Source organism: Electrophorus electricus, chromosome 16, assembly GCF_041902795.1.
Source record: "Electrophorus electricus isolate QZ-2024a chromosome 16, ASM4190279v1, whole genome shotgun sequence".
NCBI classification, from domain to species: Eukaryota; Metazoa; Chordata; class Actinopteri; order Gymnotiformes; family Gymnotidae; genus Electrophorus; species Electrophorus electricus.
The window spans coordinates 1,582,044-1,603,202 of NC_137512.1; the positions used below are offsets into that span (position 1 = coordinate 1,582,044).

Genomic DNA, 21,159 nt, shown 5'->3' on the forward strand with positions numbered 1-21,159 from the left:
AAAATACGTACATATTTCTTCTAGGTTAGACGAATTGGAGAAGTAAAAAAAATTCAGAAAGCAACTGAATTCATGGTAAACTGCCTGTAAAAGGTCCATGCATTTTTCTTGACATCATGCGTTCATTTGTTTGCCATATTATTTTATGGCTATAGCACATGGTTGGTGAAAGTAACATTTATTTCAATCCAAATTTTGAAATTTTTACAAAACAAATTAGAAAACGTCAGAGTAACTTTAATCTTTCAAAAGTATATTGAAGAAACTTAAAATATGCAAATGAATATATTTGCCCATTATTTCTTCCATGCACACAGTCCATTTTGCGTCTCCTGTTGGTTGCACAGAGAGTCGCAGCCTCGCTTCATCTGAGACAAGGGACTCGTTTTGTTGTCCATCTCGACAAACCCACATTACTCCCAAACGCTGATTACTGGGCACAGATAACGCCACATCGCAGGTACACCATTGCGCATTATTCAGGGGTAAATGTCCAAGCGTGTAATAAAAAGAGGAGAGCGTATATTTCTGCGCCTAAGAAGCCGTTTCTGAGGGTAGCCGACTAGCTAAGCTGGTAGGCCGAAGCAGGAAGGATGAACCGAGCACATACATATTAGCTGGTAGCCATTTGGTTTTTTTTTTTTTAATTTGCTTGTTTTTCGATATTTCCAGCGGTATTTCCAGTGTAGCGGGGCATCTGCAGGGAATACGCAGAGATATTTCTTTACTAGCTCTCCAATTCCTCAGTGCACACTGAGCAGCCATGCAGCTTGGAGGGCACGTAGGCGCTTTTCTGCCTCCTTTTGTTGCTTTTTCTCCATCTTAGCTGGCTAAGGCTGGCTAGTTAGCGTCTTACAGCACACTTATCAGTGTTTAGTCATGTGGCCTAAGATCATGTAACACGAATAATCGTCATGCGTGTTTAAAAGATCCGTACGGGCATTGATGATGCAGTGAGCACGTTTAATCGAGCACATCTGCAGCTCCTAGATGTGTGCTAGCATGAGGGTTTATACTGGCAACAGCCTGTCAGATACTCTCAGACTACCAGTGACAGTTCAGGTCATCCTTTTACACAAAATAAACCACTACACCTGAACATGCCCTGCAAGTTTGTGTACTTCTCGTTGTGGCATGCTTTTCCAGCATTACTTTTAAATCTATCATGTACAAGGTGTCATTATCTTAATAGGTGGTACTTGTGGTTTTTAATGGAAAGATTCTAGCATGAATGATCCTCAGTACTAAAAAACTTTTATGGATTATCGAAATTAACTTTACTGTAGCCATTACAGTGCTTTTCACCATTCTGTTCACAGGTATGTCGAAATTAAAGCTGATATCCGCAACTGATACACAGTTTCCTCTGTCATTGTTGGAGTCCATCAGTGAACAGCGAAACAATGGATTATTCTGTGACGTGACCATCATTGTGCAGGACCGGAAATTTAAGGCACACAAGACAATGTTGTCTGCATCTAGCACTTACTTTCGCCAACTTTTTTCAGTTGCAGGACAAGTTATCGAGTTAAATTTTATCAAGGCGGATATATTTGAAGACATCCTGAATTACATATACAGCTCAAAAATCCATAGAGTTCGGTCTGACAGATTGGAAGACCTTATAAATGCTGGCCAGATCTTAGGTGTCAAATTCATTGCCAATCTTGCAACGCCACTTTCCCAAGTCAAGGGATTACCTGGCTTGTCAAATGAAGGAGAGAACGGTAATGGGAATGCCAGTGAGAAGTGTGAAGCAGAGAATATGCCAATCATCACTGAATCATTCTCACTGTCTGCTGAGGAATTCAAAATGGCAGCTAGTGGTACTGACAAGGACGACTCTGACAACGATGACGTTCTCTTTGTCTCCAAGACGGACGCGCCGAAGACTAAGTCACCTGTAGATGGAAATGTCGAGGAAGGCCCTGAAGCTAAAAAACAGAAAGTTGTAAACGATGAAGAAGTCAACACTGATGTGGTGAACGCTCAAAATGAGAAGAGAGAGCTCCCTTCTCAGGGTGCAGTGGGAGAAAGTTTCCCACAAGATGCGGCACAACCCCAGCCGGACGCAAGCCCTATGGTGTCCCCAGACCCCAGCACCAGTATTCCTGCCTCTCCTAGATCCTCCACACAGAGTGCACCATCCACTCCAGCTCGCCAGAACAGCTTCACTCCTGAATCCCACAATGCCCCTCTTCCTCTAGAAGCCAGTGAAGTTCTTGGAGTCCAGAAGAAGAAGGTACTTCTGGAGCAGACGTCCGACCAGCCAGGCAAAATCAGACTGTCGGACGTGAGACCTACCTTCAGCACTAACAATGGTCCTGGTATGGACATCTCTCCGACCGTGTCCACTAAAAAGACGATAACATTAGATAAAGCCTCGGAAATCGATTCGCTCTCACCAGGGTGCAAGGTTTACGCCAACATAGGGGAGAACACCTATGACATTGTCCCTGTGAAAGAGGACCCGGGGGAAGGAGATTCTCGAGCCGGCCCTGGGAAGAAGTCACAGACGCCAGGGCACGGCACGGGAAATCCGTCAAACAGTTCACCTCGAAGCAAGAAGAAAGGCAAACTGGAGCAAGAAGATCATTATGAGCTCATAATGGATGGCAAGACTTTTTACGTGTGCATCGTGTGCAAGCGACCCTACGTGTGTCTGACGAGTCTCAGGCGTCACTTTAACACTCACTCCTGGGAGAGGAAGTACCCATGCCGTTACTGCGACAAAGTGTTTGCCCTGGCGGAATACAGAACCAAACATGAGATCACTCACACAGGTGAGAGGAGGTACCAGTGCTTGCTCTGTAATGAAATGTTTCTCAACTACCAGCTCTTGTCTTCTCACTGCAAGCAAACTCACAACCAGGATCCCTCAGGCAGGAAGGAGAAGGATGACACTGACAACAACCTGTACCGCCTCCTTCCTTGTAAAACACTGCAGTTCAAACCATACTCTTTCGTCTCCGAAGAAACCGGGGGGATCCCAGTCATCAACGAAGATGGGATCGTGCAGCACATAAACCCGGGTCGTGCACACTTTACAAGCCAGGCACTTCCCCCTGGCCAGAGCAAAATCTTGAACTGGGATGACATATTTGTTGAACCTGATGCACACACCCGACCAGGGGCTCATGCACGACCGGGTCCCCCTCCTCGACCCGGAAACCAAATGAATGAGAATACAACAGAGTTTGAATTTGTCATACCAGAGACTTACTGAGTAGCCATGCTAACAATTCTGAGTTGGGTGCCTTTTGTGTTCGGGTCTCAATGAATTTTATTCTTGAATTCAGTTGCTTGACAACGTTGAAAGAAAGTTCATTATAAGAGACACGAGCATACTGGAAGTATGTGTTATAATTCAAGGTGCTCTTTGTGGTTTATTCAAAATTTATTCAACCTGTTCCACAGCCCTTAGTTACACATGAATAAGACTTTTACAAAGTATACAGATATTCGCAGTGCTTCTTTTACAACAGATCTTTTGACCTTCTCTTTAAAGGTACAATAGGTGGGATTTCTTCTGCAAGAACCGATGCAAGAAAAAAGTAAAAAATAAGTTTAAAAAAATTACATAATGCTGTTTACTGATTGTTACTTAGTGACATTAAGTTAGAGGTTTATCACAGTTTCTGAGCTGTAAAAATGTAGTGTTCCCTACATTTGCAATGGTAGTAAAAGTGGTTACTTCATTATGAATCATGTAAATCACAAACCAATAATGTCAGTAATTTGTTGGTAGATGATAAAGCGAATTAGGAAAATGCTACGTATTGTACCTTTATTATGTAGTTTTGAAGGAACTGTTGAATTACCTAGGACAAAAGATAAGGCTGATAAATACCAAATTCCCCTACATATTTGTTTTAATTGTGCTGTGCTTTGATACAGAACTATATGGGTGCACGATAAAGCTGCTCAGTAATCAACTGATCAGTTGACAAATCAAAATCTAATATGAATTATGGAGGCATTTAAGACATGTACAATTTGACAGTTAAATATAACATAGACATGTTCAGTTGATAAATTAACGAGTGAAAACAAGGCTTTTCATAATGTGAAGAGTGATTTGATAATTGCGTTAATATGTGTGTTGCTTTTTCTGTTGCACTTAAAATAATCTTTCATTGATCTGTTTACTAGCGGTGCGGCCCAGGCTGGCTCGCTTGTGTCTCGCTCAGCCACTCACTCACTCACGTACGTGTAAGAGGCCGGAGAGTATCAACACAGAAGGGCCGTGTGGATGCGCTTTACATCACTAACACTTCGGTGTCCTTGCTGTTCATTGATTCTTTTTCTAAATTAATGTGTTCATTTTTGTTTTAAGTCATGTTTATAAAACAGTTGGCTTGTCTACCTATTGTATTACATTACCTTTACCTGTTATATTAATTTGTACATTTCTTGATTTGCAAATCAAGAAATCATTTGATCAACTGATTATTGAGTTACACCAATGGGCCCACATAGTACTGTATCACTTAACATATTAACTGTTGAACCAGTTTAAAGACGTAACGTGTTGAATTCACAGACTCCCAGGTCATTGTTGGGGCTTGTAAATGTAATGTTGGATGAAGCTGCCATCGCACAATTATGCAGAGAACCTTCCACGAATCATGTTAAACAATAACGTAACAGGCATGAATGAAGTTAAATGTGCAACAAATTTATTTACATTCTTGATGAGTATGAGTGTTGAATTCTTCAGGGGAGGATGCATTCTGTACACCTTTTACTGTTTTGATCAATATATCACAATAATCTCCAGATAGAAACTATACTACACAGCCCTGTGTTATCCTCACCAATGTCAACTTCTGCTAAATTCTGCAGAGAAACCTAAAGATCCAGGATGAAATCCTGATTTCTTTAAAAAAAAAAGAAACAAAAACATTTGTGTCAATGAATTCTATATAATACTTTTCCTGGCAGATTAGAGTTGGATCGGTTTAATACAGGGTGGGCACGGTAAACAAAAAGAGGCAGATTTAGTATTTATGATGTTTGTGTGGAGGAGGGTGGAGTAATTCTGTGAATGTCGTTTAGTAAAATGTCCATGAGTTGTTTAGGTTGTAAATTTGTACAATTTTATTTATATGCTGGCCATATATCATGAGTTCTTCTCCACCAGAAGTGTGATCATGAATTACTGAAGCAAAATGTGTGCCCCTACTGAACAGAGAAGTGTCCAGTGCATCATCAGATTCATGTAGAGGACCTTGGCTTTCCATGTTCATGTTGTTTTTGTATGTTTTTTTCTTACATATATATCTCTATATATTCCATTGTAGTCTTGTCAGTAGGTAAATGGTTTTGGACAATAGGATGTCAGTGCGACGATAATGCCTCAGTCAAAAAGTGAGCATTCTAACAGTTGTTATTCATGAACAGACTTGTACTACTAAAGACCTTAATTTTAACAGTCTTTTGTTTGGAACCATATTTATTAGGTCTTAGTGCTGTACAAAGTGAAATAAAACTATAGAGTACCTACTCACTCCCTTTCTTTTCACAGCTTGTCAGGGTTGATTGTGGGAATGCCCCCCCCCCAGCGTCCTCTGTCCGTGGTGCTGTCTATCATTCATGTCCATAGTATTTGCAGTATGGCTGGGTGGGTTATGCTTTCGAAATGTAACATCAAGGCAAGCCTGATTAAGTAAAGAAAAGGATTCGTGCATAATGTGGAGGCCTGCTTCGCTTGGCCTGTTTTATGGCATTTGAGCCACCAAATCTGACTGTGTAGCACAAAGAGTTGGTAATATAACATTTATACATATAAAATATTTTTTGAACGGACACACCAGACTGTTTGTAACCTCTGTTCATTTTGTTGTCAGTTACATGTGTATGTTTTGCTTTAAATAAAGCACATAAAATACAATCTATAGACTCCTCACTAAACACAGTGAATACACACCTGCAAGTTAATATTAAGACTTGAGTAAATGTACATTAAGAGATGGCAGTATAACCTGTTGTTATAGTTACGAGATGGAGTACTAGGTTGCACAGTTTATGTAAATTGTGTATAGATGGACAGTAAGTGTTTTTATATATATATATATATATATATATATATATATATATGTGTGTGTGTGTGTGTGTGTGTGTGTGTGTGTTACTGATTCTGTAGTAACAATGTGGAGACCGTGTATTTAAAAAATGAATGGGCCTAATGACCTTTCGTTGAGGCTGGGCATTATATTCATAGTGAAGGTTTCTGAACACTTCACCTCCCACTCTTTAATAAATCAATTCCCAAGCTGAAATGGATCTGTACAATGTATATACCATAGGTAACATGTTCAAGTTTAAATCATTTTCCTTCTTTCCTGTAAACATTAACATAGCACTTTTAATTATTCACAAATCAGGAAAAGGATATTTACATCACAGATCTTTTTTTTAGACTTGGTGGTTTTTTAAGCCTATAGCTACCTCATCTGTAGTCTGTTCTTTTTTTATTTCTGTGGTCAATAGTTTCATCACATTTTTCTATAGTTGGAAGAAAATGCTAACCTGAAATGTATTTATTATGGATCCCTAAGGGAAGTTCTAGAATTTTGTCAATAAACATTGTGACTATGTCAGGTAAGTTCACATCTACATCTTAGACCTTTTCAGTAACTGTTTTAAATATCAAAGCTTTTTAATGTAGTTTTAACCACCTTTCCAACCCTGGGGGAAAATGGTAAACCGCCATTCTGGTTACCTACCCATTCCCAGAGGGTTTCTGGTAGCCATGTGTGATCAGGTGAAACTGTTCTCTTTGAGCTGGATGACATTGCCACAAATTCTTCCCTCAGGAAAAGAAAAACCAATTGTTACATATATACAGCTGACATTACAAATACCTTTACCTGAAAAATAATGAGTGCTTTATATATTTCTAAGTGCACTTTGAGTTAACAGGGCTTGCTTTCTTTTCTAAGTCTGGACTAAGTACTGTTAAAGTTACTGTCTGCGGTAATCAACCATGTGATTCAGATGTGGTAGAGATTAGTCTCAAACATACTTGAATATTCCTTTAAGTGTGAAGATTGTGACTTTGTCTTTACACAATGAAATGAGAAACCCCACCACATACTAGAAATTTCATCCTGTTTAGACAGAACTTTGGAAATACTTTTGGGCTGTTATTTCTAGCTGCTCAAACCGAACTCAACCTAGTTTGATCTCGATACAGTTATATTCAGAGAAGATAAAGTGCAAATCAACAATAAGAAAAGACAAAGAAAACATCCTCAGTGAGGTGAAGAGAAACAGGACACTCTTGGCCACTTTGGGAGTGTCCTTAAGACCTTGTGCAGCAGGTGCAGGGTGACCGAGTAACTGTCTCCTAGCAGGAAGCCTATAGACCTACGCAGTGTAGAAGAGGATACGAGCCAGGCAACTCACCCTGTCTGTAAACTGTCTGGATGTTAGTTCTTGCAAGGTGCAGAGAAGTCCCACAGTGTATTTAAGTCCCAGATAACTGCACAGATCTCATGGCCTGTGGATGTGACGGCTCACGTCTGCACCGTAGGGATGAATGCCTCTGTCTGCATAGTCTCTGGTCTCCTTCCCTTCAACAGAGGCCATCACCCCGAGGCTGTCTGTTCAGAAGCTTTCCAAAAGCACTCGTGCATCACACACCACAATGGGTGATCCAAAGTGCTCAGGACCATTCCTGCAATGCCTCCTGGTCTGGTCGGCTAAGGACTGTATGGTGGAGGTTTGTCGTCAGGTGTGTAGTAAGGTGGAGAGTAGCGGGGGGGGATCATAGTGGGCCACGTATGACTAGCTCCAGACTGGGATTCGTCAGATAGACCAGAAGAGTCATGGAATATGTTGGATCCCTGTAAGGAAAAATATTATTCTTGTGTTTGCATTGTACTTAAATTTGCACTATTGACAAATGGAGATCTTTTCATATACAACAAAGATTGTAAAATGAGGCAGTGATTTTTCTAAAAATGTTGAATGCACAAAGAGCACCTGTGTATCCAGTAAACCACTGTGGTTCGCTGCTAATATGAACAGCACCCACGTATTCTACAGTGAAATAAACACAACAGAAATGTATCCCATAGTTCCACTGGGAATGCTCATTACCTGTAGGTCGTAGGTCGTGTAGGGTGGTAAGCTGGGGGCGGGGTTGTAGAAGTAGTTGGAGGCAGGTGGGGCAAGACTGTCTGGAGGTCTGGGGGCAACCAGAGGGACCGGCTCACATGTGTCAGGGGCTGCTGTTGGCATCTTAAAAACAAACCACACACACGAACAACAACAGTAGTCTACATTCCTCTGTACCATCCAATAAAACCAAAAAACATTCAATTTATTTATTTGTTTATCTTACCATGTCCTTGAAACCCCCAAGCACTGCTGCTGTGACGATGCCCAGAAAAAGGGCAATAATGTTGAGGATGGTAGCAGACCACAGCAGATGGTAGAGGTGCACAACATCTTGGCAACTCCGAACTTCTGTGTACTCGTGGTAACCTCCTCTGAGATCAACACGACTGTTTCAGGGGGAGTTTTAAAAAAGTCAATTGAAACCTTAAAGCAATACTGTACCATTAAGATACATCACAAAATAAACAGAAGAAAAACATGCATGCAAAAAGAACAGTGAATGAAAAGGACTACAAGTACACATCAATCTTAAGAAGAACACAACATGAATGATATATCTAACCCTTCAATTAACACACTAGGTATTTAAGACTGTCATGGCTTGGACCACAAATGACTGACAGAAGTGGCAGATCAAGACAGGATTTAAGCATGTTTTCTATGGAGTACACTGCACACAGCAACAGTGACAATTTCAGCCACAACAAATCATGGGTTGTCAATGTTGTTGAGGAGCTAAAAAAAAACCAAAAAAAACCTACTTCCAAATCATGGATGATTTCCTAAATTTTTTCAGAACATCTTTACTCTGAAGTCCCAAAAGAGGATGTTCTCTGAAACATAGGTAAACACAAGCGTTCTTTCCAGCAGAGCTTGAGAGGGGAAGAAACTCACTCAATGCAAACAGAACAGTAACTTAACTAAGATAAAACAGAGATAGCAGAGTACATCCCGAGGACCTGCTGTGGCACACATACTTGCCACAGTTATAGAGGTCACAGCAGTAGCAGGTGTTACTCTTCACACGCAGATTGCAGGACATGCGTGACGCAGTCTGGCAGTGGACCTAAAGATCAGACAGACATTTGAAAACATGTAGGACAAATCCCCCAAAATAACCAGTGGCCACTTAAATCCTGGAGTGGACATATCATCAGCTGCTTTTATTATGGAAGAGGGTTGCTGTAAATTTTAAAAATGGGGTGGTGAGGGCCCTTTGCAGCAAAAATAAAAAGTGAACTCACATCGAGGTCAAAGGAGGTCACGCTGGAATAGTATTCACATCGACCAGCGTAAAGAGGTCCGAGGTCCTTTGAGACATCACAACATAGCCAGTAAATCTGTGTCCGCAGCCCTGAGATGCATGTAATGACACTGGAAATTGGGAGGGACTCACTATGTGCCTGGCTGCAAAAACACCATCCACAATGGCACAGCAGAATGCAGCGACCACTCCAAAGCTGATGAAGACAATGGACGCCACCAGCTGGGATGGAAGACAAAAGCAGACGCTTGCGGCGGTGATGTGACGGGTCTCGCTGTTCCCTCATTACGCTACTTCAGCCACTTTCCCTCATTCACTGAGCTTGTGTATAAGCTCTTGATTTGTATGCACTCATGGCGCATTACTGGTGTTGTTGACACAGTAACCTCATATTTTGTGAACCAGCATTCTCTCTCTACACGCTATCCATACTTTCTTTCTGCACGTGCTCCTGGCAAACACATGGTCATAACATCACTCTGTCCAGATTTATCAGTCACTGTGCCTCATGTGATTTTCACAGCCGTACAGATTGCGGTGGGAGGTGGCACTTGGTGAGTCTGCCACCTTTGCCCAGGTGGGTCTGGGAGTGGTAAAGCCCTTGGCAGAGGACATGATGGGAGTTATGTTGTCTGGTCTACACTTCCCTTCTCTGGTGCCCCTGAGCTGGCATTGTGCCCAGCTCACCCTGCTTGAGCTGTGCCTTCCTGAGAGGCAGGGAGGTTTCTGTTTCATGTCACTCCACACTGTTGGCTGGAGGCAAGGATCTAACCCCAGCACTGCCACTGACATACCACATTCTACACCTGACAGCATCACGAAGCCTGACTATGCCAAATCAATGTAAGCACTGCAGCTAATACATGTAGTTACCAGAGGAACAGAATGTTTCAGAAAGAGGTCCTTCATCAGCTGTGCAAGCAAAGTGCTTCCCTTTGTTGAAAATCTCTACAATTTTGTCAAAGTTGTGCCAGAAATTACCTGATCACCCCTTTGGTACACCACGCTTCCTCCAAGCACTACTACTGAACCTGCTCCCCACCATCATATGTCGGAGTTTTGTTCGCCGTCTATACAAAACTTGTTTTTCCGTTTTCCTTGTTTCAGTGATGTGGCCATTCACCCCGGCCAAATCAATACTTCATCTGGAGAGTTGCACCTGGCATACCCTGCTCTGGGGCGCCTTCCGTACACTCGTACCCTAGACATCCAACCCACTCATCTTACACTGGGCTATTTCTGGGTGCGTGTCACCAGAGTCCCAGGAACATGTTCTGATATTCAAACTGAAGACAGTGAGTCCACTCCTCGCCGCCACAGCGGCGCATAGACAAAAACATAAAGACGTGTTTTTAAAAACCTCTGTGACACTCAGCAAAATGGAGGTCATGCCCTGAGTTTTTTTTCCATAAAGGAACAATTCATTCTTGTGGTTTAGAACAATTTGTATCATGCAAAGCAAGCACACAAAACTAGGAGGGGCCATGCAGTGTAAGTCTTCTTACCATCTGCCTCTTATTCTCTGTTAAATGGGCTCCAATAATTCCGAGAAAGGAGCCGAAACCAAGCTAAAACAAACCAATAACAGACACACACACAAAATGCTGTTACTTGTTTGGTATAATACTCTTATGTATCTTATACTTATGTTGCATGAAGACATTTCACCATATCAGTTAGATTATGGTCAGGTTAGATTATGGTCAGGTGTCAAACAAGACCCTTCCTCTTTCAGAGAACTAGCTTCAGATCAACATCTCTGAGGAGGGAACCAACTGTCAGGCCGCCAGGATTCCATAGTGACAGAAACTGGGAAAAATCTCACTTTCTCAGTACGATTCTTGATGATAAAGGATGACATTTGTAAATATACGTGCAAGTTTTTCAGTCAAATGCAACTCTAAGCATGATTACTTACAATGACTCCAGGATAGTAACCACCAACCGTGATGTTCTGTGTTTTTGTAGTAGCAGCCAGACCGAAGACAAGGATGAGCACAGACACCGTGAGCAGCATTGCAGACACTACGATGGACTTCCTCTTCCTTCTTTTGAATGATCCTATAAAGATGACAGAATGGTCCATACTAAGCACTTTCTTCAGCTTTAGCAGCTTGGGAGTAGAGAGTTTTTAGAGCTTCGTCATCTCATTTACAGCCAAGCCAATACCCCCAAAAAAATCTTATGTGCAAATGACTAAAAGCTATATTGATTTTAAAGCCAGTTTGTTTTTAATTACAGCCTATCTAGAGAAATGTTTACACCCTCATGAAAATGCCAATATATTAAGGCTATTCTATTCTCTATATAAAAGTTATAGTTTAAATACATAAACTTCAAAACATGCTACTTCAGACTACAGACTGCTGGCATTTAGAGTTGCACCCATGAATCGCAAACACCCGAAATCCAGTGGCTGTCACCACTTTGTTGTTTTAAAACTACAGTGCAGGTTTAGAGAAAGAGCAAAAATACAATTTCGGTTATCAGGAGAAACTGCCGGTCATTAACATCTACGCTTTGCCACACCTAGAGGGTAATATTTTTTAAACAAGACAGAACATGTTCCCAATAAATAAATGGTGCATTTAAATATATATATATATATATATATATATATATATATATATATATATATATATATATATATATATGTATGTGTGTGTGTGTCTATATATATATATATATATATATATATATATATATAGAGAGAGAGAGAGAGAGAGAGAGAGAGAGAGAGAGAGAGAGAGAGAGAGAGAGAGAGCTTATAACCCAAATAGAAATCTGTCGGTTGTTGCAGACATGAAAACGTGCAGAGTACAGCTAAAACAATCCCCATCCCGAATTCGCACATCACAAATCCCAGCACACGAGCTCCCGGTTAACGGTATTGACCTTGCACGTACCCACTGCATCGGACATCGGTATCCCACTGGCTTGCGCATTCGATCCCGCTGGCATTTTATTTGGACGCTTATTGCCATTCGCTAGAATGCGGTCACTGATTTAAGGTCACAAACGAAGCGCTTTATTGAGAGAAGGTCCATTTTCTCGCGCAGACCCGAGGGACGGAGAGCCCGGCCGTGCCGCGTCATTCTGCGAGCGCACGCGTGGCTCCTCCGCCAGCTGCTGCGTCTACTGACAAGCGCGCGCGATCCTGGTCCCCTCGCCCCGCCGCGAGGGCGCGTGCCCGGGCGCGCTAGGCGTCCTCCTGCAGCTTCGTGCAGGGCAGGGTTGGAGGAGCAGGCGCCGCAGGACATGAAGGCAGCACTAGCTCCGTTACACCGTTTGATTTGGCCACGCCGCATTTGAAATGGCGGGTCAACCAACTGGTTTTAGATTTGGCGGAGATTACACAATGATTATATCATTTCCATGAATTGCTATAGGCTATAGTCAGCAAAAATACAAATCTTTGTTTCCAGCACGAACATAAGTTTCTGTGTTGGTGGTTATAGCTGGAAAATAGCAGTAAAATGTATAAGAAGCATGACCTGTTCAGTAAATCACTCAGTAAATGTATCTTAGCGTACCCTTTCAGAATGCTATGCTAAATTTATTCCATAACTGAGATTTTTATAAATTGTCATTGTTTACACTCAGAGCTGGTACTATAAGATTAAAGTGTTTTCGCTTATTATTGCAAGTCTCGGGCAATATGTAGATGAAGCTGGAATGAGAAATTTGGCCAGTCAGTAAAAGTGAATCTAGCGTGCCACACCGTGGCTGAGTGGAGCATAGCACACAGCTGTACGGGACAAAACTCGGGACTGCTTCAAGAAAGTTCCTTGTAGGGAAATAAGAACCTAAATTAGCATTGGCCTTTCATATTCAACTTAACACACTTACATGGGCTAGGCTCCGTGCTTCCAAATGAATAACCAATTTTATTAAGCGCTTCTCTTTTCTTGATTATCAGACTATACGTTTGTGAGACAAAACAATTGTCACAAAAGTGTGCATTGTTTCAGTACCTTTTAACATTTTGGCAAAATCTGAGGAATACATCTTAAATTAATTACAAGACTGAAAACGCATCGACTGCCCATAACGGTTAAAGTAAAGCAGGGTTCCCAGCGGGCTAAAGGTTTCGCATATATAAATGTGCTAAATGTAGACTCTTGTGAAATGTCAGAAAGCATCTCTTCAGTGTGTCTGAGTGTCGGTGCTGCATGCTTTTCAGAAATAAGAACGCGGGGGGAGAAAAGAAGAAGCAATTTTCCATGACGACATTTCTATTCAGACTTGAAAAAAACAGCCGTTTCACAAGCTAGCCGAGCACAACGTGACTGGGGTGCAAATATTTAAGTTGATGACAAGTATTGGAATTTATTATATCCCAACTCTTGGCAACAGCAAGGGCAGAGCTATTCACCCCGGACTGGGACTGGGCTTCCCGTGTGCGCCGTGCATGACTTAGAAAGAAGGACAAAGCTTCGAGTCTCCCCATCAGATGTGCCCCAGCAGCCCAAAGCTGCGTTAGGGAAAGAAGCGAAGACTGCTCCGGGAATTCCGCTGGGACTTGCTTTGACTGACAACGGCACGTTAGGATCAGGAAAGAAACGTACATTAATGCAGCGGGGCTTTGGGTAGGTCTCATGTTAGCAGCCAGTGAGCCAGCGCGGTGCGTGTGCGGAATACGGCAGAAACACCCGTTCAGCCGCTGCCAAGACTTGTTGAGGGCTTAAAAAGCCCCTCCGCGCCCTCTCTCTCCCCCACTCTCCCCTCAGCACACATCCATTCACTAGGATGCTCGCCGTGTAGCAGGGAGCTTCTCCGCACCCCGTCCGCCGTGAGGGCAAAAACGCATGAATGCAAAGAGCATTTCTTCACCAAACCACCGTTCGCCATAGCGCCGTTATTTTTAACTTAAAGTTAACAGATCAGTTTACTGCGTGCAAGAGCTACTTTTGGGTATAGTAATAGTAATAATATTAACTTTTTAAAAATCCAACTTTTTTAATCCAAGAAGATTAGTTTGTAATACCCCATCTTTTCTCTGTTTCTTTTCCGCTGTAAAAGTTTTTTTGCCTTTTTTTTTTTTTTTTGGATTACCCCAAACTTTCATTTTGCTGGACTTCGACCTCGCTTGAAGTGGTTTTGGCCAGTCGTACATGTGAGTGGTTTAACAAGTACTTTTATTCTTCAGCGAGGAATAATGGAACCCGAACCCAGCGCGGGCGGGGACGAAGACCTACAGACCTCCGCACCAAAAGCGGTAAGCCCGTGCCGCTGTTTACTCTGCGCTCCGCCGAATAACGGAGCATCTGTGCCGCTGCTTGGTCTCCGATCCAACGAATAACGGAGCATCTGCCATTTTGCAACGTGAGCAATGCTGGCAAAGCAATGACAGAAGCACGCGAGCAGGCGAAATGTGATTTGGAAGCTTCTTGGTAGAGTAGCTATTGAACATTTGGTTGTTTCATTTCATTGCTTTTAATGCTTTACCTGTCAAGCCACGGTCATCACAGTCAATGATATTGATGTCGAAGACAATGTTAATCAGTATTGGGGGAAACAAAACAAAACAAAACAAAAAACAACCAATCCCTAAGTACAAAGTCCCTTTGTGGGGGGTTGAGGCTCCACTGTAGAGGTCAGATGGAGAGTTCAGTATGTGCTGTGAGAATTAGTGTCTAACATCTGGCTGTAGAGTGACCTTGGAGTCCTCTGCAGCTGTTGGAGTTTAGCTCCCACAGTGAAGGTCAGCAGGGGCAGGCAGTCCTCTGCCATCCGGGCTCAGTTGCTCTCACCCGACTGGTGCGTGTGGATCGTGAATGAAATTTTTTATTATTTTTTTTTCTGTCTTCACACCATTCAGTGAATGACCCCACCCCACTCACTTTAGCTCATTACTGGAACACCCTATTCACTCTCTTCAGTCCTTCTCTAAGGGTTCGTTACGTAATCACCACATGTTTTAGAATGGAATGTTTTGTCACATTTAACTTCTCTTGGGGCGGTTGGTACTGCAGTTTGGCAAAAAATAAAAAAAATAAAAATTCCGCTAGCCAGACTGATGTGTAAGGAATCTGTTGTGTTTGTTCCCCTGTAAGCGTGCTGGTTCCCTGCACAAGCACAGCCACGAGCTAGCAGAAGCTCTGGAGGTGGAGCAGGAGGGTCTGGTGGAGCACCAGCCGCTGGAGCAAGACGATCTCAACTTTGAGAGATGGAAACCAAAGCCCAAGCCCAAGAGGACGCTGCACGAGAAGATCGGCGACCTGAAAACATACCTGTGGAACCCAGAGACCAAGGAGTTCATGGGCCGCTCGGGGAAGAGCTGGAGTGAGTAGCACCCGGGAACACGGCTCCCGTTTCTCAGGGAAGACTCGGGATAGCGCGGCCTGATTAGGCGCGCGTTGTGGCTTCGGTTAGTGGAGTGCTGTGGGTTGCGGTCTCTGAGAGGCCGATGGCTGCACAATCTATTGTTTTTGCTCAGTTTTGGTTTCTGCGCTGGCTTTTCAGAGGCCAGGATGAGACAAGAAAGCGAGTGTGTGTGTGTGTGTGTGTGTGTGTGTGTGTGTACGAATTATATGTTTACATAGGTGCACAGATAGCTTGGAGAAATCTTGACAAAAACAGACTGCCTGGGGAATGTTTCTCAGTGGGAGAGCAACTGTCCCAGTCCGTCTGCTGGCCAGCAATCACATGACTATTGCCCCTAGAAAGCTCTGGCCTGCCTCTTTCCCAAAACCTCCCTCGACCTCCAGACCAGCTCAAACACACTCACATCCCCAGTCCACGCTGACATACAGCGTCACATAGGCTAGCTGTGTAACCCCAAGAAATTCTGAACAGGCCAGAGAGAGAGAGTTTAAATCCAATGTTTCTGGCACCAGATGCCTGATATCTGATTCCCAATGGGCAAGCACTCCCAGTGATATGAAATTCTCCCAGAGGAAGCCAGTGATGATGTGATATCTCTGTCATACTGTAGTTCCTCACAGCAGATATAGGAGTTGTCTTTGTCAAACCCGCTTGAACTCGTTCTGTAGTAGAGGCGCAAGGCGGTCGACTCTGACAATGGCAGAGAGGACATAGAGGATGCTGGGATTTAATTAGAAGTGTTTCAGAAGGTTCAAATGAAAGTGAGCGAGATGGGACCCCTGTATTGGCGAGAGGGGGCAAGCTCTCCGGGGTCCGTCATGCGTATCTTGTGAAAGGAGAGCGTGCTGGCCTCAGAGTGCCACAGCGGTCTGATGGGGATCCTTGGAGCCCGGCCGTGGCTCTGGGTCGCTCCAAAATCCTGTCACTCCGATGGCCACCGGAGGTTCGCTGTGTTCCTGTGTTGAAGGACAGCTGGGAGAGTTCTCAGTGGTCGGAAACAGAAAGGTCTTTGTGACTCAGAGACACCAGACTGGCTGCAAACTAGACACAGTGAAACTGACTACAAAGCAAAAGCCATTTTATTTTGTGACATGTCCTGTTTGATCAGTGTATAATGGACACTTAATTGCAAATAAAAAACAATACCTGCAGTTAATTTCCACCAAGACTGGTGTGCAGACTGGTCTAAACGCAGCACTAGGTGCACTCTGTGTGCCTGACACAAAGCTTGTAATTATTTTTCTCAGAGATACAGCTGCACAATTCAAAATGTAATGCATGACTTGAACAGTCACATAGTTGTCTCATTTCATTGAGACTTTGTGTGCTTGGGGTCTCATTTCATGGAATGCAAAGAGTTTGTATGTAATTGTGTAATTGTTTTCCTCCAAGTTTCACCTTCATAACATCTGGAAAAACACACGATGCTCTGGAGTGTCTTGCGAGTTTCGGGGACGTGAGGATTTACGCTGTTCTTCTCGGTTTGTCCGCAGGCCTCATTCTTCTCTTCTATGCAGCACTCTACGTTTTCCTGGCAGCCATGTTCGCCGGCTGCATGTGCTGCCTGATGTGGTCCATCAGTCCCTACAGCCCGACCTACAACGACAGGGTCATGCCTCCAGGTAGGGGTCGTCCTCACGACGGGGTCGTGCCTCCAGGTGGGGGTCGTCCTCACGACAGGGTCGTGCCTCCAGGTGGGGGTCGTCCTCACGACAGGGTCGTACCTCCAGATGGGGGTCGTCCTCACGACAGGGTCGTGCCTCCAGGTGGGGGTCGTCCTCACGACAGGGTCGTGCCTCCAGGTGGGGGTCGTCCTCACGACAGGGTCGTGCCTCCAGGTGGGGGTCGTCCTCACGACATGGTCGTGCCTCCAGGTGGGGGTCGTCCTCACGACAGGGTCGTGCCTCCAGGTGGGGCTCGTCCTCACGACATGGTCGTGCCTCCAGGTGGGGGTCGTCCTCACGACAGGGTCGTGCCTCCAGGTGGGGGTCGTCCTCACGACAGGGTCGTGCCACCAGGTGGGGTCGTCCTCGTGTGGATGAGGCATACCTTAGCTAAGCCTACCATCACTCTTTGTTGTATTTGCGTACTACATGCATCATTCCTTTATTACATTATCCCTACTCCCTGTTTATCATTCATGTGTTCATACCTCTCACACCTCAGAGTTTGTAGGACCATGTGCTGTATTGTAGAACTTCACTGTATTTAACTTCACTTCATTATTCAGAATAATAAATCAAAGATGAGCAAAACACCGTAGACCATTTTTTTAAACACATGCATAGTTATACGAGCACCTATTTTTACGCAAGGATGTATCTTAACATAAGGACATCATTTTGGCATGGTGCCACAATGATGAGGAGATCTTATGGTCTTATGGTGAATAAACACTTTAGTCTCTATTTGTGAGTTAGGAAAAAAAGATTAAAAGACAGCTTCTTGTCTGATGTCTCAATTTTCATTCTGGATTCTGGATTATTAGGTTGTTATTATTATAACAATTATTATTATGTTTCTTGTGTTGCCCAAAGGTATGACGATGACACCACATTTTCATGATGTTCATGGGTTAGTAGTTCTCTTCAACGCCTCAGACCGCAGCTCATGGAAGAAGTACGCCAGGGTGCTGGAAGCTCAGCTCAAACGTGAGTGAGGTCAAACGTGAGTGAGGTCAAACGTGAGTGAGGTCAAACGTGAGTGAGGTCTGTGTGGTGCCACACACAAGCTGAAGTCTGTATGTTTGCTGTGAACACGTTGAAATTAGCTTCACACTGCCTGTCTCCCTTTATCAGTGCGACACAGAGAAACGGGCAGGAAGGGAAACTCTTTTGTAGTCTGAACACACCCACACTGGGAGACATAGCAGCTCCACTGTTAGACTGAGAGGTCAGGTGGAGTATTCCTCGTCTAACTTATTTATGGTTTCGCTCTCTCTTGTGATTTTCCGAATCCCTTGCTGTGCTCCTTTAGCCTACGACGATGTGGTTCAAGAAAGGCGGAACATGGCATGCACGCAGGATGGCTATTTCATGCAGGACGACCTGGAAGAGAGTGCTGAACGCAAAGCGTGCCAGTTCAAGAGGTCGTGGCTAGGGCCATGCTCCGGCAGCCAGGATAAGGACTTTGGCTACTCCAAGGGTAAACCTTGCATCCTCCTCAGAATGAACCGGGTGAGTTGATCATCCAGCACGAAAGGTTGTGGTGTAGTAGTGACATGTAGCAAGAGTGACATCTAGTGGACAAAATCAGCATGTACAAAAAAATGAAACGCGATGTGTTTGCACTCTGATTAGTCTGCCAGATTGAGAAAGTGATTCTAACTTCTGTTAAATGTTTTGCTTCCTTTCTACTGTCACTGCTACAGATTCTGGGCTACTTACCTGGTCAAGGCACTCCAGTAAACGTGGCATGTGGTGTTAAAGTTAGTACAAGCCTGAATATGATGTTCTCTTCCTACATCTGTCATACTACAGATCTTTTGTCTGATAATATGAGATGTTGAGAGCACACATTTCTCCATGCGTACAATCTCCTTAAAGTGCAAAGCGACTGACTCATTTCCTGTTGTCTTGTTAGAAAGGGACATCTGAGAGCCTTGGAGAAGTTGATTTCTATCCAAAAAATATTTTCAACCTGATGTACTATCCTTACTACGGGAAGCTCAGACACGTAAGTGTACATTTGAATTTCCTTACTCAGGTTACAAACTGTATCTTATATACAACATATTTTCAGATGTTGAATTCACACTACCTTATTACAGCAATGATATTTGCACAGTCAGCTTCCAGAAGCAATGATTTGAAGATAAAGATCTGAAAACTTAGCAATGTTTATTTGATTAATAGTTTTTGTTTACTGCTGCATCTAGGTAAACTACAGCTCCCCGCTGGTTGCCGTTCACTTCTCTAGGGTCCAGTACGACACCTATCTACATGTGCAGTGTAAACTACACGGTAAAGGTATCATCAATGATTCTCCCACTGACCGCCACCTCGGTAGCGTGTCTTTCTCTCTAGAGGTCGGCGCATAGAGCTGGAGAACGTCTACAAGGGAACTCTACTCAGTGTAAATTACAGTTAAGTACTCCAGTAGGTTTCTTTACCCATCTCTCCTGCCACTGGGCCTTCCTCTTGAATTTAGTGCAGTGTTATCACAGTGCATGTTTGTCTACAAACAAAATACCCCAGTAGTCTCGTAGACATTAATTTTAAAAGGTGCAGACATTTCCAGAATATAACTAAAGAAGTAAGATTGTGCTTCATCATCCATTGATATTTGCTAGACTTTTAGACAAACTCATTCAAACATAGACATACTGTAGACAGTATACAGTATGGAAGGTAAAATGGTCTTGAGTTGCTTTACTGTAGGGGATTAACTGTAAGGCCTCTACCTTAAGGCAGAAGATATGTGTATGGGTAGTTGAATGGTATAGAAATATAAATGACAAAAAAAAAAATGTGGGTTTTGTGTCACAGTGAGACTTTGTTTCTTTTGTACAAATCAAGAGTTTTGTCTGTTAGGCCATAAAAGTGATTATTTAACAGATTCACTGACTTTTTCTAAATAAAACAAAGGAGAAAAAAACATTACTTTTCAAAGAGATTGATGCAAATAACTAATATTTCTATAACAACTAGTTTAACTCCCCAGAAGGAATATTATAACCTGCCAAATATACATTGTGGTTTAAGGACAAGTAGAAGTATTGGGCCTGTGCCAGTCCTTAGCGACCAAGTGGCAACTACTTCAACTTAGCAGGATTTCTGCAAAAACTTCTATCCTTAGTTATATGAAAGTACAATCTGTTAAATAATCCTACAGATTTGAATGGCCTTATTTTGCAAAAAAAAAAAAAACCTTTAAAAGCCAACCATCATGTTTAACACAATCACTTTGCTTGTTCATTTTAAAACAATCATTGTGCTTTAGAATTAATGATGTCTATACTAAATCAAGAACTAAATTGATTTGTTTTAGTGCAACTAAATTGTTTTTTTCCAAGACAATTATATTTTACTGAGTCATGGAACTGATGTTTCATTATCTTATCAGAAATATAAAATTATTTTCTTGGTTCACAATTATCCATAATCTGACCTCTCAGCCCACAGTCAACATTCACCCATGATCCCACATCCAGATCTGTTTTCATATTCTTTATATGGTGGGGGAAGCAAACACGGTACCTGCTTGGTTCTCTGAAGGATTTCAACAGTTATTTATTAATTGTATTTGCCTGATGTGGTACAATCAGTTATCAACCATGACAGCTATATGGACATTGGAAACTGCAGGTTGGCAATTCAGTTGTATGCAGTCAGAGCTTAAATAGATATGTACCAGCTCCTGTTTTAAACACACTCCTAATGGTCTAGTCAAAACAATAAAAAAGGTGGAATGAATTAACTTCATTAAGTGTTTGTTTGACT

General features: G+C 42.9%; 3 protein-coding genes across 8 annotated transcripts; 2 read left to right on the forward strand and 1 right to left on the reverse strand.

The window, feature by feature from the left end:
- Window positions 1-9: 9 nt before the first annotated feature.
- zbtb33 (zinc finger and BTB domain containing 33) lies at window positions 10-5,004 on the forward strand. 4 transcript variants are annotated; one of them, XR_014117514.1, is made up of 4 exons: window positions 151-460; window positions 1,320-3,372; window positions 3,509-3,554; window positions 4,153-5,004. XR_014117514.1 is itself a non-coding variant. In XM_081698864.1 (3 exons), exon 3 carries the CDS (start codon window positions 1,322-1,324, stop codon window positions 3,224-3,226), a length of 1,905 nt encoding a protein of 634 aa, XP_081554990.1. In that variant the 5' UTR covers window positions 10-75; window positions 318-460; window positions 1,320-1,321; the 3' UTR covers window positions 3,227-5,004. The 4 variants fall into 4 exon arrangements, 1 of the variants encoding a protein (XP_081554990.1); XM_081698864.1 differs by adding an exon at window positions 10-75 and having other exon boundaries at window positions 318-460; window positions 1,320-5,004; XR_014117512.1 differs by having other exon boundaries at window positions 1,320-3,554.
- On the reverse strand, window positions 4,658-12,649 carry tmem255a (transmembrane protein 255A). 3 transcript variants are annotated; one of them, XM_081698866.1, is made up of 10 exons: window positions 12,287-12,649; window positions 11,310-11,452; window positions 10,897-10,959; window positions 9,524-9,613; window positions 9,372-9,437; window positions 9,105-9,193; window positions 8,889-8,960; window positions 8,351-8,513; window positions 8,107-8,247; window positions 4,658-7,850 (listed from the first exon to the last, which is right to left on the reverse strand). In XM_081698866.1, the coding sequence occupies exons 2-10, from the start codon at window positions 11,406-11,408 to the stop codon at window positions 7,707-7,709; spliced, it is 927 nt and encodes a 308-aa protein (XP_081554992.1). In that variant the 5' UTR covers window positions 11,409-11,452; window positions 12,287-12,649; the 3' UTR covers window positions 4,658-7,706. The 3 variants fall into 3 exon arrangements, with proteins under 3 accessions (XP_081554992.1, XP_026874382.1, XP_081554993.1); XM_027018581.3 differs by having other exon boundaries at window positions 12,298-12,647; XM_081698867.1 differs by lacking the exons at window positions 9,372-9,437; window positions 9,524-9,613 and having other exon boundaries at window positions 12,298-12,648.
- Window positions 12,650-13,780: 1,131 nt separating this feature from the next.
- Window positions 13,781-21,141, forward strand: atp1b4 (ATPase Na+/K+ transporting subunit beta 4). Its single transcript, XM_081698896.1, has 9 exons — window positions 13,781-13,980; window positions 14,541-14,609; window positions 15,448-15,676; window positions 17,212-17,340; window positions 18,256-18,369; window positions 18,695-18,894; window positions 19,089-19,145; window positions 19,301-19,393; window positions 19,596-21,141. The coding sequence occupies exons 2-9, from the start codon at window positions 14,550-14,552 to the stop codon at window positions 19,755-19,757; spliced, it is 1,044 nt and encodes a 347-aa protein (XP_081555022.1). The 5' UTR covers window positions 13,781-13,980; window positions 14,541-14,549; the 3' UTR covers window positions 19,758-21,141.
- Window positions 21,142-21,159: the final 18 nt, after the last annotated feature.

Bases quoted from the DNA above. Each gene is read 5' to 3' on its own strand.
- zbtb33 (XM_081698864.1), top strand. From the start codon at position 1,322: ATGTCGAAATTAAAGCTGATATCCGCAACTGATACACAGTTTCCTCTG.
- tmem255a (XM_027018581.3), bottom strand. From the start codon at position 12,352: ATGCCAGCGGGATCGAATGCGCAAGCCAGTGGGATACCGATGTCCGAT. The intron at 9,438-9,523 runs GTGAGTCCCTCC...GATGTCTCAAAG, and splicing joins TTTTTGCAGCCAGGCACATA to GACCTCGGACCTCTTTACGC. The intron at 9,194-9,371 runs GTGAGTTCACTT...TCTGATCTTTAG, and splicing joins TGACCTCCTTTGACCTCGAT to GTCCACTGCCAGACTGCGTC.
- atp1b4 (XM_081698896.1), top strand. From the start codon at position 14,550: ATGGAACCCGAACCCAGCGCGGGCGGGGACGAAGACCTACAGACCTCC. The intron at 15,677-17,211 runs GTGAGTAGCACC...GTTTGTCCGCAG, and splicing joins CCGCTCGGGGAAGAGCTGGA to GCCTCATTCTTCTCTTCTAT. The intron at 18,895-19,088 runs GTGAGTTGATCA...TCACTGCTACAG, and splicing joins TCCTCCTCAGAATGAACCGG to ATTCTGGGCTACTTACCTGG.